The 14,596-nt window shown below is 44.8% G+C and overlaps 1 protein-coding gene across 5 annotated transcripts in view; it reads left to right on the top strand.

The window, feature by feature from the left end:
• Positions 1 to 717: 717 nt before the first annotated feature.
• The window catches only part of DPY19L3 (dpy-19 like C-mannosyltransferase 3), a 78,690-nt gene continuing 64,811 nt past the window's right edge, over positions 718 to 14,596 (top strand). For 3 of the 5 annotated variants that reach the window (XM_042920551.1, XM_042920548.1, XM_042920546.1), the window contains exons 1-3: positions 2,669 to 2,905; positions 4,627 to 4,768; positions 7,376 to 7,509. In XM_042920551.1, coding sequence (XP_042776485.1) covers positions 4,666 to 4,768; positions 7,376 to 7,509 — 237 coding nt within the window. In that variant the 5' untranslated portion in view covers positions 2,669 to 2,905; positions 4,627 to 4,665. Of the gene's footprint in view, positions 834 to 2,668; positions 2,906 to 4,626; positions 4,769 to 7,375; positions 7,510 to 14,596 lie in introns of those variants that run through there. The other 2 variants (XM_042920550.1, XM_042920549.1) reach the window with 2 other exon arrangements.

The raw sequence follows: 14,596 nt of genomic DNA, 5'->3' as shown, positions 1-14,596 counted from the left end.
TGTGGTGCTTCTCCAAGTGTGATGTACAAATAACCTGGGGACTCTAGTAAAATGCAGATTCTGGCTCAGTAGGTCTCAGTAGGGGAGGGCCTGAGAGCCTGAGTTTCTAAGAAAGTCCCCGGCGATACTGATACCCCTGGCCCACATTTTGAATAGCGAGGTTCTGCTGTGGCTTTCAAACTTTACTGAGCACAGACTCACACGGAGAACATTTTAAAACAGATTATTGGACCCCATCCCTACAGATTATGATTCAGTGGGTCTGGGGCAGGATCTGATAATATGCATTTCCAACAACCTCCTTGGAGATGGTGACAGTGATGCCACAGGTCCCCAAGACCACAGTTTGAATTGCACACTTCTACAAGACCACAGCTTAACCACTGCGGGCCACAACAGGGAGAAATCCATATGGATTTCAAGACATAATGCAAACAAGAAGTATTCCTGAACACCACTGGAGTCAGTCCATGACCAGAGCTCATTGAGGGCAGGGCCTGCTAGTTACCCATCACCCCCATGGTTACTGTATCAAAGCTAAGTACTCATCCTTTTTTTTTTTTTTTTTAATATTTTTTAATGTTTATTTTTGACAGCGCAGACGCGTGCACAAGCAGGGGAGGGGCAGAGAGAGGAAGACAGAGGATCCAAAGCAGGCTCTATGCCATCAATAGAGAGCCCAATGCGGGACTCCAACTCATAAACTTCGAGATCATGACCTGAGCTGAAGTTGGACGCTTACCTGACTAAGCTGCTCAGGCGCCCCAGGACTCATTCTTAACTGATTTATTAATTCTGAAGACTTAACCTTCAGCAGTAGATACTTTTTAAAAGTAAGTCTCAAAGCTTTATCTTGCTGGAAAAACCATTTCATTAATACTAAAACAAAGAGCTGATATTGAGGACTGTTTCCTTTACTCAAGGGACATACATTGCACCACAGACACATTCTTCCCCAGAGCACACAATTTTAGAAATACACAATCTTGGAAAAAACCCTATATACAATAAGAAGGGGGAAAATTCGGGGCGCCTGGGTGGCTCAGTCGGTTGAGCGTCCGACTTCAGCTCAGGTCATGATTTCACGGTCCACGAGTTCGAGCCCCGCGTTGGGCTCTGTGCTGACAGCTCAGAGCCTGGAGCCCGTTTCAGATTCTGTGTCTCCCTCTCTCTCTGCCCCTCCCCCGTTCATGCTCTGTCTCTCTCTGTCTCAAAAATAAATAAACGTTAAAAAAATTTTTTTTTTTAAAAAAAGAAGGGGGAAAATTCTATTTAAGGAGGAATCAGGTCACATATGTATTTATTAAGCACCCAAAAGTATTTTATGGAAGGCATCTAAACGCGAAAAAGATGGATTACAAATACAAGCTCTGCTCTCAAGTCTGGAACATCAAAGACACCAGCAACCAAGTTAAAACATGACAAATGCCATCTGAAAAAACAGCTGACACTTATTTTTCTTAAAGCCACCCAGCAGATACCTCAATCCATTCGCACAGAATGTGTGTTTGTTATTAATAGCAACAGACGCACTGAGAAGGAGAAAATACCCAACAGGGGTGACTGACTTCCTGGATAAAATAATTTCGTGTTGGAATTAGCCAGATGGACAGTCTTTTCACAGGTGGAGGACCCAGACGACCATTCCTTAACTTAAACATGTGGCCTGGGCATCTGCTGACAGAAGCTTCATCTACCCTTCTATGCAGTGTGATTAAGAAACGTAGCCAGGTAGGGGCGCGTGGGTGGCTCAGTCTGTGAAAGGTCCCACTTCCGCTCAGGTCAAGGTCTCATGCTTCGTGACTTCCGAGCCCAGAGTCAGGCTCTAAGCCGACAATACGGGGCCTGCTTGGGATTCTCTCTCTCTTTCTCTGCCCCTCCCCTGCTCATGCTCTCTCTCAAAATAAATAAATAACCAAAATTAAAAAAATAAATAAATAAATAAATAAAAAGAAAAGATACCCAGATAAAAGCACAGTACCTGCCCTCAAAAAAGGCTTCACTCTAGTCCTGGAGACCAAGAGAAGCATATCCTTGAAGGCAAGATTAAGGAAGGGGCGCGCCGCCCCCACCCCAACGGTAGGGGTAGCGGGGAGTCGCCGGAGAGGCCAAAGTGTCTCTGCGGGTGCTCTCTACCGCAGTGGAAGCGCCTTCCAAGCACACACCGGCGGCCACTGGGTCCTGGGGGGCTGCCAAGACCTGCAAACAAGGCGCCACAGGCCTGAGACGCTGGAGGCGGGAGAGGCCCGAGCGGTCAACTGCTTCAGTCCGCCAGACCCTTCACCGAGCCCCCCGCATCCACCAGCACCCGGGAGCAGGAAGCTACGGGAACAAGCAAAAGGTTTCGCGGTCTCTTGCAAGCACACCTGAGGCGACCCTTCCTCGGAGACGGGCCCCTCCTCCCCCGGGTGGCCACCTCTCGCTCTGCCCTGGGGCTGGCGGGCGACCCCGCGGCTGAGGAGGGCAGCCGCGTACGCTCGCGGGAGCGCCGCGCGGGTCAGGGGTCTGTGTGCTCGGGGCACGCAGGGGCTGGACGCGGGGCGGGCGGGGCGGACGGGGCTAGCGGAAGTGTGCCGCTTCCTTCCGGCCGGCGCCGCACGAGACTGGGCGGGGCGCCCCTGGAGAGGGCGGGGACTTGAGCTGACGGACGGCTCCCGGGACCTATGGGCGCGCCCGCGGCGGCCCGGCCTCCCTGGCGCGCCCCTTCCTCGGGGCCGCGGACGCCCCCCAGTCCCCCATTTCTCTGGTGTCGCGCAAAGCTCTTTCGCTGCACGGTGGCCGCGGCCTGGTCCTCCCTGTCCTCACGGTGCATCGCGGGCAGTTGCGCGGCCCTCGGCCCTGCACCCCCGGCCGGCCGGCCTCCTTCCCCGCCCGGAGCTGCGCGCCAGGACGGCTGAGGCCGCAGGTCTGTGACTGCGTGTCGGGCCGCGGGCGGAGCGAGGGGACGCGCGGGTGCGAGGCTTCGGCGGCTGGTCGGGCTGCGCCCTGCGTTGCGATGTTCCGCCGAATCAGCCGCAACGACCGGGTGCCTGCGGGTCGTCCCGCCGCGTCGTGCAATCGGGGGGCGCGGCCCGGGCCCCGCGGCGCCCTGGGGCGCCAGGGTGGGGGACGCGGCGCTCGCGGGTCCGCTCGAACGGCGGGGCGGGGGGCGGCAGGTCGGGAGTGAGGAAGTTTGCCGAGGGCGGGGCGGGGCGGCGCTCGCGGACTACTTCGGGCTCCTGCCGCGCGGGCGGAGGGAGGGCCTGGTTGGTGCTGGCCTCCGCGGCCGCACGACTCTGCCGAGCTGGAGCAAGTGTCTGAACTTGGGCGGCCGCTGCCGGCCCCTCGGTGTCCGGTGGGGACACTCGGCGCTGTGAGGCTGGGGTGCGGCGGGAAGCTGAGTGTCGTGCCCTGCAGTGCCCGGTCGCTCTGTGCGTGCTGGTCCTTCCGAGTAGAGGACGAGCGTCGCTCTCACTTCCCTTTTCCAACGTCGAAGATGGCATTCCCTTTGATTATGGGGAAACTTTTGTTTCCCCAGTTGGTGCGATTATCACATTGCCCGACACAGAGTTGGCGCGGAAATGTTTGTTGCCCTTCTGTCCTGACTTGTTAGAGTGTATCCGATGTGGGATATTTATAACTCCTTCCCGAGCCCTTAGGAGGACGTGATTCTTGGCTAAGAATCCAAGTTATCCAGTTGGGGGATAAGTCCATCTAATGAATGCAGTACGGCTTTGCCTAACACTCCCTTTTTCCTGCCTCGCTGGTCCAGATTCATTTTCGGTGCTTGTACTTAACTGTTTTTGCGTCTCACATTTTTTTTTTTTTTTTTTATGAATGAATGAATAAATTGTATAATGTTGGTTGGTTGGATTGTTCTTTCTCTAGAGCAAGGTGGTTATTAATAAACTGCCCAAACAATCGTGTCCGGTAACTGGGCATATTTAATAGTAATTAGTAAAACGCTGTTCATTATTCAGAGAAGTGAAGCAAGATGTTCCTGGGGACCGTCGCCAGCTTACTCACTGCCACCACTCCCTCGCCTCCCACTCACTGCTTCCAAACCAGGCTCCTGCACCCTGCCTTTACTCCCACTGTTGCTCCCTGGGATAGCAGCTGCCCTGATTGGCACACCCCCGCTGCCATCACCACTCAGGCATATTCCTAAAGTTTCCAGTGTGAATTGTTTTAAAGAACGTCGGTATTAAAATTCAGATACCTAAGACGAAACAATATTTCACTTCTTCAGAATCAGGCTATCAACAGATTTACTACCGAATAGTATGGAACCGTGGAACGTAATATAAGACTGCGTAATTATGTGACCAATTGCGTGGTAACTGCAGTGGCTCGGGATGGAGAAAGATCAGCAGTGGCTGGCACAACCGAGAGAGGAGGGTTTCTTGGAGGAAGGGCAGGGGCTTGTCTGGGATGCTTACCTGTGTTCTTAACTCTTAATAATAGGTATTAAGTAAATGTTTGTGTTGTGCCGTGACAGGAGCTTTGAAGGCTGGTAAAGATTTGATGGGAAAGTGGGAGGGCACGCTAAGCCAGGGACGAGGCTCCCAAGTCACAGAGGAGCAGAGCGTGTGGTGGGGAGACGGTACTGGCGTATGGATGGGCAGTTTACTTGTATGTTGTTTGTAGGAGTGGTTGGAAGAACAATGCACGCAAGTCTTTGACACCATGATATCCATCAGGCAAAGAAGAGGAGTAAAAACCACGGAAGTTCCTGAGGATTATGCAGCGCAAGAAGCAAACGTGACGTTGGAAAGTAAATTGCCATCTGGTAGGTGACTTAAATTAAAGCAGCATCTTGGATTGCTATTATTTCTTCAATATTAAAATATCACTCTCCAATAGGGTGCAGATTTGGTGAGCCCTAACATTTGAGGAAACTTGTTCTAATACCCTGATGTTTTAGTTTGACAGATGATTTGACTGCAGTTTGAATGATCCTGGTTTCACAGTTGTGACCAGATAAAAGGTCACAGAGCTCTGATGGAACCCCTTGTTTGTCAGCTGTCTGTGCAGTGGGTTCTGGTTTTGCCAATCTTTGACTTTCTAAAGTAATGCTTTCCCCCATGCTTCAGATTTTAGTCTGTTTCTAATTTTTCTGGTTTGTGTATGCTGTTCACTCTAGACAACATTAGCTTGGGTGACTTTCTCATTTCGTTAAGGTATTGAAAGATGAATCAAACATTTTTTTATTCCTTATTTGAATTCCTGACATTTTCTCCTCTGGTTTGGGAGGGAGTGGTGGTCAGAACTTGGGTAAGTTGTTTACGTAATGCTGAAGATTCTTGCTAAGTGTACATCAAATGACCTTAATTATGAACTTTCCCAGTGTGGAGTTGCTTTCTTAACTAAGCATGGTCAAAGATTTTTAAAAATAAGCATGAGGGGCGCCTGGGTGGCTCAGTCGGTTGAGCGTCCGACTTCGGCTCGGGTCATGATCTCGCGGTCCTTGAGTTCGAGCCCCGCGTCGGGCTGTGGGCTGATGGCTCAGAGCCTGGAGCCTGCTTCCGATTCTGTGTCTCCCTCTTTCTCTGTCCCTCCCCCGTTCATGCTCTGTCTCTCTCTGTCTCAAAAATAAATAAACGTTAAAAAAATTAAAAAAAAAAATAAGCATGAAAAATTCCTTGTCTCTTCACCATTTTGGATATCTGACAGAATTCATATTAACTCAGCCATGTTAATTCTTATCAGCCAGAGCTAGTAATTTGGGGGGAGCAGTTTTATAAAATAAATCTGTACTGAGAAGTCAAACCATTCAACCATCCAATAAATAAGCAGTTTTGGACAAGATAGAGTACTTTCTGAAGACTTACACAATGTAACTTCACGTTTGCCTTTTTATTTTTATACGCTTATTTATTTTGAAAGAGAGAATCTCAAGCATTCTCTGCACTGTCAGCGTAGAGCCTGACATGGGGCTCGGTCCCATGAACCGTGAGATCATGAACTGAGCCGAAATCAAGAGTCACACACTTAACCAACTGTGCCACCCAGGTGCCCCCAAGTTTGCTTTTTTTAAAATTAAAACATAACTTGAGGATTCTTCATTTTACTGAGGCAGTATTTATTCATGTCAGGAAAAAAAAACCCTGAAAACTAAAGAAAAGCAAAAAAAAAAAAAAAAAAGGAAAGGAAAGAAAGAAAGAAAGTATTCCCACAAACAAACCCATCCTGAGACTGTCATCCATGAAACTTGATGTTGCTGTGGAAACGGTGTTCTTGCCTAGGCACACCTTCAAGCAGTCAGGTGGTTTTACAACGTTGGGATCCTGGCTGTTTTGTAATTTGCTACATTTCTTTTATTATGTTCCAATCATGTCACAAGTCAGTCAATGTGTTTTAAAAATGTTACTGGTGTAGTCACTGTGTGGCTATAGCATAACTGATTTAAGAATTCCTGGTTGAATAAGTGGTTTTAAACCTTTCACCTATACGAACAGAACTAGAGTAAATGTTCTTGTGGCCAAATGTTTGTTTAAAACTTTATTTGGGGTTATAGGCCAAGATTTGGAATTGCTGGTCAAATGGTATGCTCGTTTTGGTAGCTTTTCCAACTTCCTGCCCTCTCGTGTTCCAGCGAGCTGCCACGTTATTCTCCTACTGGCAGTGTTTGAAAACTACTCATTTTGTACCCTTGTTAAAACAGCGTTAACGTTTTTAAGCTGTCAAATTGACCAGCATCTAAAAAATTGTAGCCCATTGTTTTGATTTGCATTTCTTTAATACTAATGACTGTGAATATTTTGGTCTGTCTGTGGCCCTTTTTTTTTCCTGTGCATTGCCTGTTTGTCTCTGTAATCTCTTTCCAACTGAAATATTTAGTTTTTTAATCCTGAAGGTGTTCATCCCATATTGAGGATACTTAAGCTTTCTTATACGTGCCATGAATATTTTTTTCCTAGTTTATGTCCTTTAACTTGGATGTTTTTCTCCCGATGGGTTGTTGAATTTTAGGTAGTCAAGCTTTTTGGTAGCTTTTAATGAATAAATCACAAATTATACGTAGATCATCTGAAAGATTTTCTATATCCTAGACCTGCACCCCACTTAACTCCTCCATTTCACAAACTTCACAGTTGAACTACAGTTATTAAACTATGCCAAACACAGACCGTAGGTACTAAGATAACTAAGGTAATGAATAAGCTCACGATTTCTGCCAAAGTGGACAAGTGAGCAATTAGATACCGTCGGGTAAAAACCGTAATGAGGTATGAAAACAGGTCTCCAGAGTCACAGCAAGGAGTTCCTAACTGTCTCCTGGGAATAGAAGCTTCGCCAGTGACAGGCAGTTGGAACTTAGCATACTTGATAGTCTGAAGTGGCACTATTAAATTCTACGTTGTTTACTGACTTAGTTATGTATTTTTTCTGAAAGGTGGTACCAGTAGAAGATTATGGAAGCTTCTGTCACTTATGGTTGGTGGAACCATTGCCCTTTGCATTGGACTTCTTACATCTGTCTACCTGGCCACTTTACATGAAAACGACTTATGGTTTTCTAATATTAAGGTATGGCATCCTATTACTGTTGTATGATTTCCTCATCAGTATCTCCAGTAGTTAAGTGTGTAGATGAAGGACCAAGATAATGCTGCTTTGCTGTAAAGAATCTAACCTCTTAAAAGGTTTGCCTATAGCGTAGAAAGACTTTGTTATTTAAAATAACATCAGGATGTCTGTCATCAGTGAGTTTTCTCATTTCATGAACTTGCTCTAGTTATGGGACAGTAACTCTAAACCAGTATTTTCGCACTGTACGTTGTGAAATTGGTGCAGTAAATCATGAGTAACGTTCGTAATTAAAATAAGATGCAAGAGGATATCATCATATACACTAGGGTTGAGAATTGTTTGTGTCAATTATATGTTGTGTTAATTGTATAACTGTTGTGTTAATTATATGTATGTATGTACAAGCTGGGTCACAGTATATATATATTTTTTTCTGTTGGGCACAATAAAAAAATCAAAAGCCAGTCCTCTAAACCATGGAGTGTTAATCTGGCTCCATAGACGACCTCAGTGTGTTCCTACCTTTCTAATTGTACATGCAGTGGTTAGAGGGTCGGGGAACCATTATTTTCATCACATTCTCAGGAGGGTCTGTGACTTCTTAAACACCAATTTCCTTGTTCTCTTTTTTTCTCTTTTTAAACGTTTCTAGATGTCTTTTAATTTGCCATTGTTTTCAAAACAAGCATATCACTTAAGCAAGGAGACTTTTATATCACCAGGGGTTTTCAATCCAAATATACTTTGTTTTTTTATCCCAAGCGTCATCATCTTTGACCCTGTTTACTATCGTGGCTTCTAATGACTAGTTGTTATAAAGGTAAAATTCACTATCAAAGGTCAAATATTTATAGGTGAATATTCAAAAGAATCAATGCAGAATCTAAAACAGTTCTCGGGGTACCTGGGTGGCTCAGTCAGTTAAGCATCTGACTCTTGATTTCGGCTCAGGTCATGATCTCATAGTTCATGAAATCGTTTTCTGTCTCAGGCTTTGCACTGACAGCATAGAGTCTACTTGGGATTCTCTCTCTCTACCCCTCCCCTGCTCATACACGTGAGCACACGCCCTCTCTCTCTCTCTCAAAATAAATAAACATTACAAAAAATTTTAATAAAAAAAGTAAAACGGTTCTCAAAGAGAGTTTTCCAAAATATTTTGAACTTTGGTTCCATTACTGAAATGAGTCTCCAAAGGGGACTACTTTAGGGGCGCCTGGGTGGCTCAGTCACTTGAGCATCTGACTTCGGCTCAGGTCATGATCTCACTCATGGGTTCGGGCCCCATGTCAGGCTTTGTGCTGATGGCTCGGATCCTGAAACCTGCTTCGGATTCTGTGTCTCCCTCTCTCTCTGCCCCTCCCCTGCTCATGCTCTGTCTCTCTCTCACTCAAAATAAATACTAAAAAATTAAAAAAAAAAGAACAAAAACAAAGAGAACTACTTTGAATGACAAATTTAATTTATACAGATAACTTATAGTATGTTTATTTTAAAAACCTGTTCTTCTTACTCTATAAGTGTAGCGTGTGTCTATGTATATATTTTTATACAAAAATATCATGGTACAAAGAATAATCCTTATCTTTCAGTAACAGTGGGTAGTTTTTCTTGTCAAGAAAAATTTCACTCACCTATATCTCTTTATTTTTTTTATTTGTTTTTTTTTACTGTTTATTTTAAGAGAGAGAGCATGCGCTAGCCAGGGAGAGGCAGAGGGAGAGAGAGAGAGAGAGAGAGAGAGTGAGTCCCAAGCACATTCGATGCTCAAAGCCTAAGCTGAAATCAAGAGTTAGACTCTTAACCAACTGAGCCACCCAGGCGTCCCTCGCCTATATCTCTTTAATAGAGTGCTTATAAACAGATTCCCTATAACTAAACAATCTTATACTTATTTATCAACACCAACATTTTGAATAAAGACTGAAATATCCCTGTGTGGGCATATAGCTAAAATTAAATGTTAGTAACTGTGTAGTAAGTAAGGAGAAGATGCTAAAAGAGGTCACATGGCTTAATTTCAAATTGTAATTTTAGCTCTTTAAAGTTTTTAGGTGGCCTTCCTAGTAACCTTAAATAAATATACCCCATCATCAAGAAACCTGAGCACCCTTGATTTTCCTTTTTATTCTCACCAGGTTAAAGAAGTCATTATACTTTTACCTAGTGCTTATGGAGCACCCCTTCTGTGGGTAGCATTTATTGAAATACCATGGGGAACATGGAAAGAATAACAGAGACTAATGAATTTGCCAGCAGGTTTTCCAGTGTAATAAATTGATCCAGTAAATACATATTAAGCACCTATAGTATACCTGCAGGGACTGCGTTCAGTTGTAGCGATACCTCCAACTGCAACAAGGCCCCTGCCTGCAGGGAGTTCACACCTTGAGGGTACAGGCAAGTTGGCAGACATTACAGCCCATCCAAAATCAATACCTTGCTGGGGAAAGACATTGCGGGAGCACAGAGGAGGGGTAACCTAACCCAATTTTGGACGCTCAGGGAAGGTTTTCTGGAAGAAGTGATGGTTAAGGAGACCTGAAGGATGAGAAAGGTTAACCAGTCAAATTGGGGAGGAGAAGTGAATGTCATAGGGAAGGGACATGTGCAGGAACTTTGAGAGGCAAGAACGTTGAGAGTGTTGAAGGTGTTGGCAGTAGTCAGCCTGACTGGAGAACAGATGGGAAGAGAGAATGTACAGGGATGGTAAACAGAGGTCATGAAGGTACAGCAGTGTCATTGTCTTGGCGTGCTAGAAAGATGGCTCAGGCTGCAGCGTGGAGAGTGGACCTGAGGAGGACAGCACTGCGGGAAGAGGCAACCACCAAGAAAACCCAATTCAGTGGATTCGGTAATACCTGGATGTCAGTAAATGCACGTCATCTGTGCACCAGACACAGGTCTAGGCCCCGAGAAAACAGCCTTTGAATTCTGTTCAAAGAGGAGGGAAGAAACAGGAACCAACAAGAAATAAGTCCTATGGTAGAAACCAAACAGGGTGGTGACACAGTTACGGGGAGGGAAAGCAGACCATTTTGAAGACTAGATATACATCAACACTGAAATCCTAAGAAGAACAGCCAAGCTAAGATCTGTGAAAACGTCCTAAGCAGAGGGAACAACAACTGGAAAAGCCACAAGGTAGGACAGAACTTGTCCAGCCCGAGTATCAGAGAGAAGGCACGTGTGGCCAGAACTCTAGGAGCACAAGGAGAACAGGACCAGAGAGGAAAAGGCCAGATCATGCTGGAGAGAAGTGGATGAACTCAGAGTTTATTAGAAGGTGGATTTAGAAGGATCTATCGATTCATCATTTGTGTGGATGGTGATTGGGAGGAAGGAATCATCAGTGGTGATCTACTTTCTCCCATTAGCAGCTGAATAGTTGGATGGACATACCATTCACTGTGATGATGAACCCTGTTGGGAGGAACAGGTCTGGGCAGTGGAGTAACTTCTGACAAGAGCTACCCAGAGTTAAGCCAGACTTGACCGGCTAAGGGCACTACAACACCACCCTCACTTCAGATACCAGTCACAAGTTTGGGGATCCTCAGGCCACCTGACTTCTGACCATAAGTAGGCTATAAATTTTGGGATACCCACTATCCCCTCAGGTTCAGTAATTCACTAGAATGACTCACAGAACTCAGGAAAGCGTTACACTTACGATGATAGCTTTAATACAACAATGGGATACAAATCAGAATCAGTGAAAGGCAGAGACTCATTGAAAGTCGGCGGTGGGGGGAGGTCCCCAAATTCAGACTTTCCATTGTCCTTTCCTTGTGGAGTCAGGACATGTTGTTCTCCTGGCACGTCAGTGTATGACAGTGTGTTGACTATTGTCAACCAAGAAAGCTCACCTGGGCTCTGGTGTCCAGAGTTTTTACTGGAGTTTTATTATGTAGGTGTGATTGATTGAACCATTTGGCCACAATGTTGAATTCAATCTCCAGCTCCCTCTCCTCCCCAGAGGTTGGGTCGGTGTCAGCTGGCTCCAAGCCCCAACCCTCTGATCACACATTTCTGGTCTTTCTGGCTTGGCCAGCCCCCATCCTGAGTCATCTCCTTAGAACACACTATCAGAGGTGGTCCCGAGGAACCAACTGTGAATGACAAAGATGCTGTTATCACTTGGGAAATTCGAGGATTTATTGGCTACCTCCCAGGAACCAGGGACAAAGGGCAGCCAAATTCTTTAGAGGGGACGGTGAGACAGCAAATGATAATCCATGTTTGGATACGTTATGAGTCACTTTCGAAACAGTCCAAGGAGGGAGATATGGAGTAAAGGGAGCTGGATCTACGGATGTGGAGGCAGGAGTTCCATCTGTGTTGGAAATGGACATTTTCATATTACCAGCTTATAGACGTGTGGGCAAGATTGTTGGAGGAGTGTGCAGAGTGAGAAAGAGACCCTAGGCTAGTTTCTTGTCTCTGCCTCAGATACCATCTGGAAGAAGCTATAAAACAGGAACGTACTCGAATCTAACAGGTTTCTTCCCACCGACACCTCCATCCCCTGAAATGTACAGTTGAGCTCAGTCTTATTGCATCTTCTTCTCTTTATTCAAGCAATGGCTTATAGCACAGACTTGTTTTCTCTGCATCACAAGAGGAATCCTCAGATGTTTCGACTGTTTCGCAAACCTGATGCTACCTCTGCGTGGGCATTTGGCTTGTTTTTCATCTTAGATCACGTAGACCCAGTGCTGTCCAGTGGAACTCTGTGCAGTGAAGGAAATGATCTTTTTCCACACTGTTCAGTACAGTGGCCACGAGCCAAATGGAGCTGCTAAACACTTGATCCGTGGCTGTTGCAACTTAGGAGCTGAATTTTACATTTTACTGAATTTTTAAATGTGTAAACATTTTCTGTGAATAAACCATGAAGCTGGTAGCCATTAATGATCAAAGACATTGCTCAGTCAGAGGAAAGCTCATTTTCCGAGTTTATATATGCCTTTGTAAATTTTACTCCTGTAATTTACACCATTTTCATATTGGGGGATTATGGGAATACTTGAGAAGTGTAAATCTGTTTTCCTTTTGTACTTGTGGGTTATAACTTAAAATTGCTAGGCTACTTTTTTTTTTTTTTAAGTTTATTTATTTGTTTTGAGAGAGAATCCCAAGCAGGCTCTGCACTGACAGTGCAGAGCCTAACGTGGGACTCGAACCCAATGAACCAACTGCGAGATCATGACCTGAGCTGAAATCAGAAGTCAAATGCCTAACTGACTGGGCCACCCAAGTGCCCTGGCTAGGCTAATTTTCATGAAAATACTTTGATCTCTGAATACTTTGAATTCATTGTAATTATTCAGAGAGTAAAAACATTGCTTATAATATAGACAGGGGCACGTGGGTGGCTTAGTTAAGCATCCGGCTCTTGATTTAGGCTGAGGTCATGATCTCACAGTTGTGAGATCGAGCCCCTACGTCAGGCTTTGCACTGAGCAAGCATGAACCAACTCTGTCCCCAAAATAAATAAATAAATATTTAAAAACATATTGAAACAGGCAAATCATAGAGTTTTATTTATGTGTTCAGAATGATTTTTTTTAAGTTTATTTATTTTGAGAGAGAAAGTGTGATGGGAGAGGGGCAGAGAGAGAGAGGTAGAGAATGAGAATCCCAAGCAGGCTTTCCATTGTCGGCACCAAGCCTGACGCAGGGCTCGAACCCAAGAATCACGAGATCATGACCTGAGCCAAAGTCAGATGCTTAACTGGCTCAGCCACCCAGGCGCCCCCAGAATGATATTTTAAATGTTAGTTGCTGATCATAACAGCATTAGTATTTGAATGAAGAAGATGTTGGTTTTAAGTGGTCATAGGAAATGTGTATATACTATCCTTTCGTGGCATATTTTTAAATTTTATTTTTAGTTTTTATTTAAATTCCAGTTAGTTAACATACAGTGTAATATTAGTTTCAGGTGTATGGTATAGTGATTCATCACTTTCATACCAACACCCGGTGCTCATCACAACAAATGTGCTCCTTAATCCCCATCACCTATTTCATTCATCCCCTCCCCTCCCCTCTGGTAACCATCAGTTTCTTCTCCATAGTTAAGAGTCTGTTTCTTGGTTTGCTTCTCTCTTTTTTAACCCCTATGATCATTTGTTTTGTTTCTTAAATTCCACACAGGACTGAAATTATAGGGTATTTATCTTTCTCTGACTTACTTCACTTAGCATAATACCCTCCACCTCCATTCATGTCACTGGAAATGGCAAGACTTGGGTCTCGTTTATGGTTGAGTGATATTCTGTTGTATGTACGCACCACCTCTTCTTATCCATTCCTCAGTCAGTGGACATTTGGGCTCTTTCCATAATCTGGCCATTGTCAGTAATGCTGCTGTAAACAATGGAGTGCATGTGTCCCTTTGAGTTCGTAGTTTTGTATTATTTGTATTATTTGGGGGAAACCCTAATAGTGCAATTGCTAGATCATAGGGTAGTTCTGTTCTTAATTTTTTGAGGAACGTCCATACTGTTTTCCAGAGTGGCAGTTTGCACTCCCACCAGCAGTGCACCGGGGTTCTCCTTTCTCCACATCCTCGCCAGAGCATGTTGTTTCTTGTGTTACTGATTTTAGCCATTCTGACAGGTGTGAGGTGACAGCTCATTGTAGTTTTGGTTTTCTTTGCATATTTTTTAAATTAAAAGTTCTTCTCCTACTGTGTTAACAACTGTGTTCTATTTTCCTTGCTGGGAAATTGAAAGTATAGTTTTTAAAAATAGCTTTTATTGAATGTCTGCTATGTGCTTAGCCCTGTTTTAGGTGCATTTTGAGCATATTTAATCTGGCTGTCTCCAAGGACCAAACATTCTAACTCTAAATTGTCCTTCATTAAAAAAAAATTTTTTTTTGTTAATGTCTATTTATTTTTGAGAGAGAGAGAGAGAGAGACAGAGCATGAGTGGGGGAAGGGCAGACAGAGAGGGAGACACAGAATCTGAAGCAGGCTCCAGGCCCCGAGCTGTCAGCACAGAGCCTGATGCGTGACTCGAACTCATGAACCATGAGATCATGACCTGAGCCGAAGCCGGACACTTAACTGAC

The sequence above is a fragment of the Panthera leo genome, chromosome E2 (genome assembly GCF_018350215.1).
Source record: "Panthera leo isolate Ple1 chromosome E2, P.leo_Ple1_pat1.1, whole genome shotgun sequence".
NCBI classification, from domain to species: domain Eukaryota; kingdom Metazoa; phylum Chordata; class Mammalia; order Carnivora; family Felidae; genus Panthera; species Panthera leo.
This window is presented reverse-complemented; position numbering and strand designations above follow the sequence as displayed.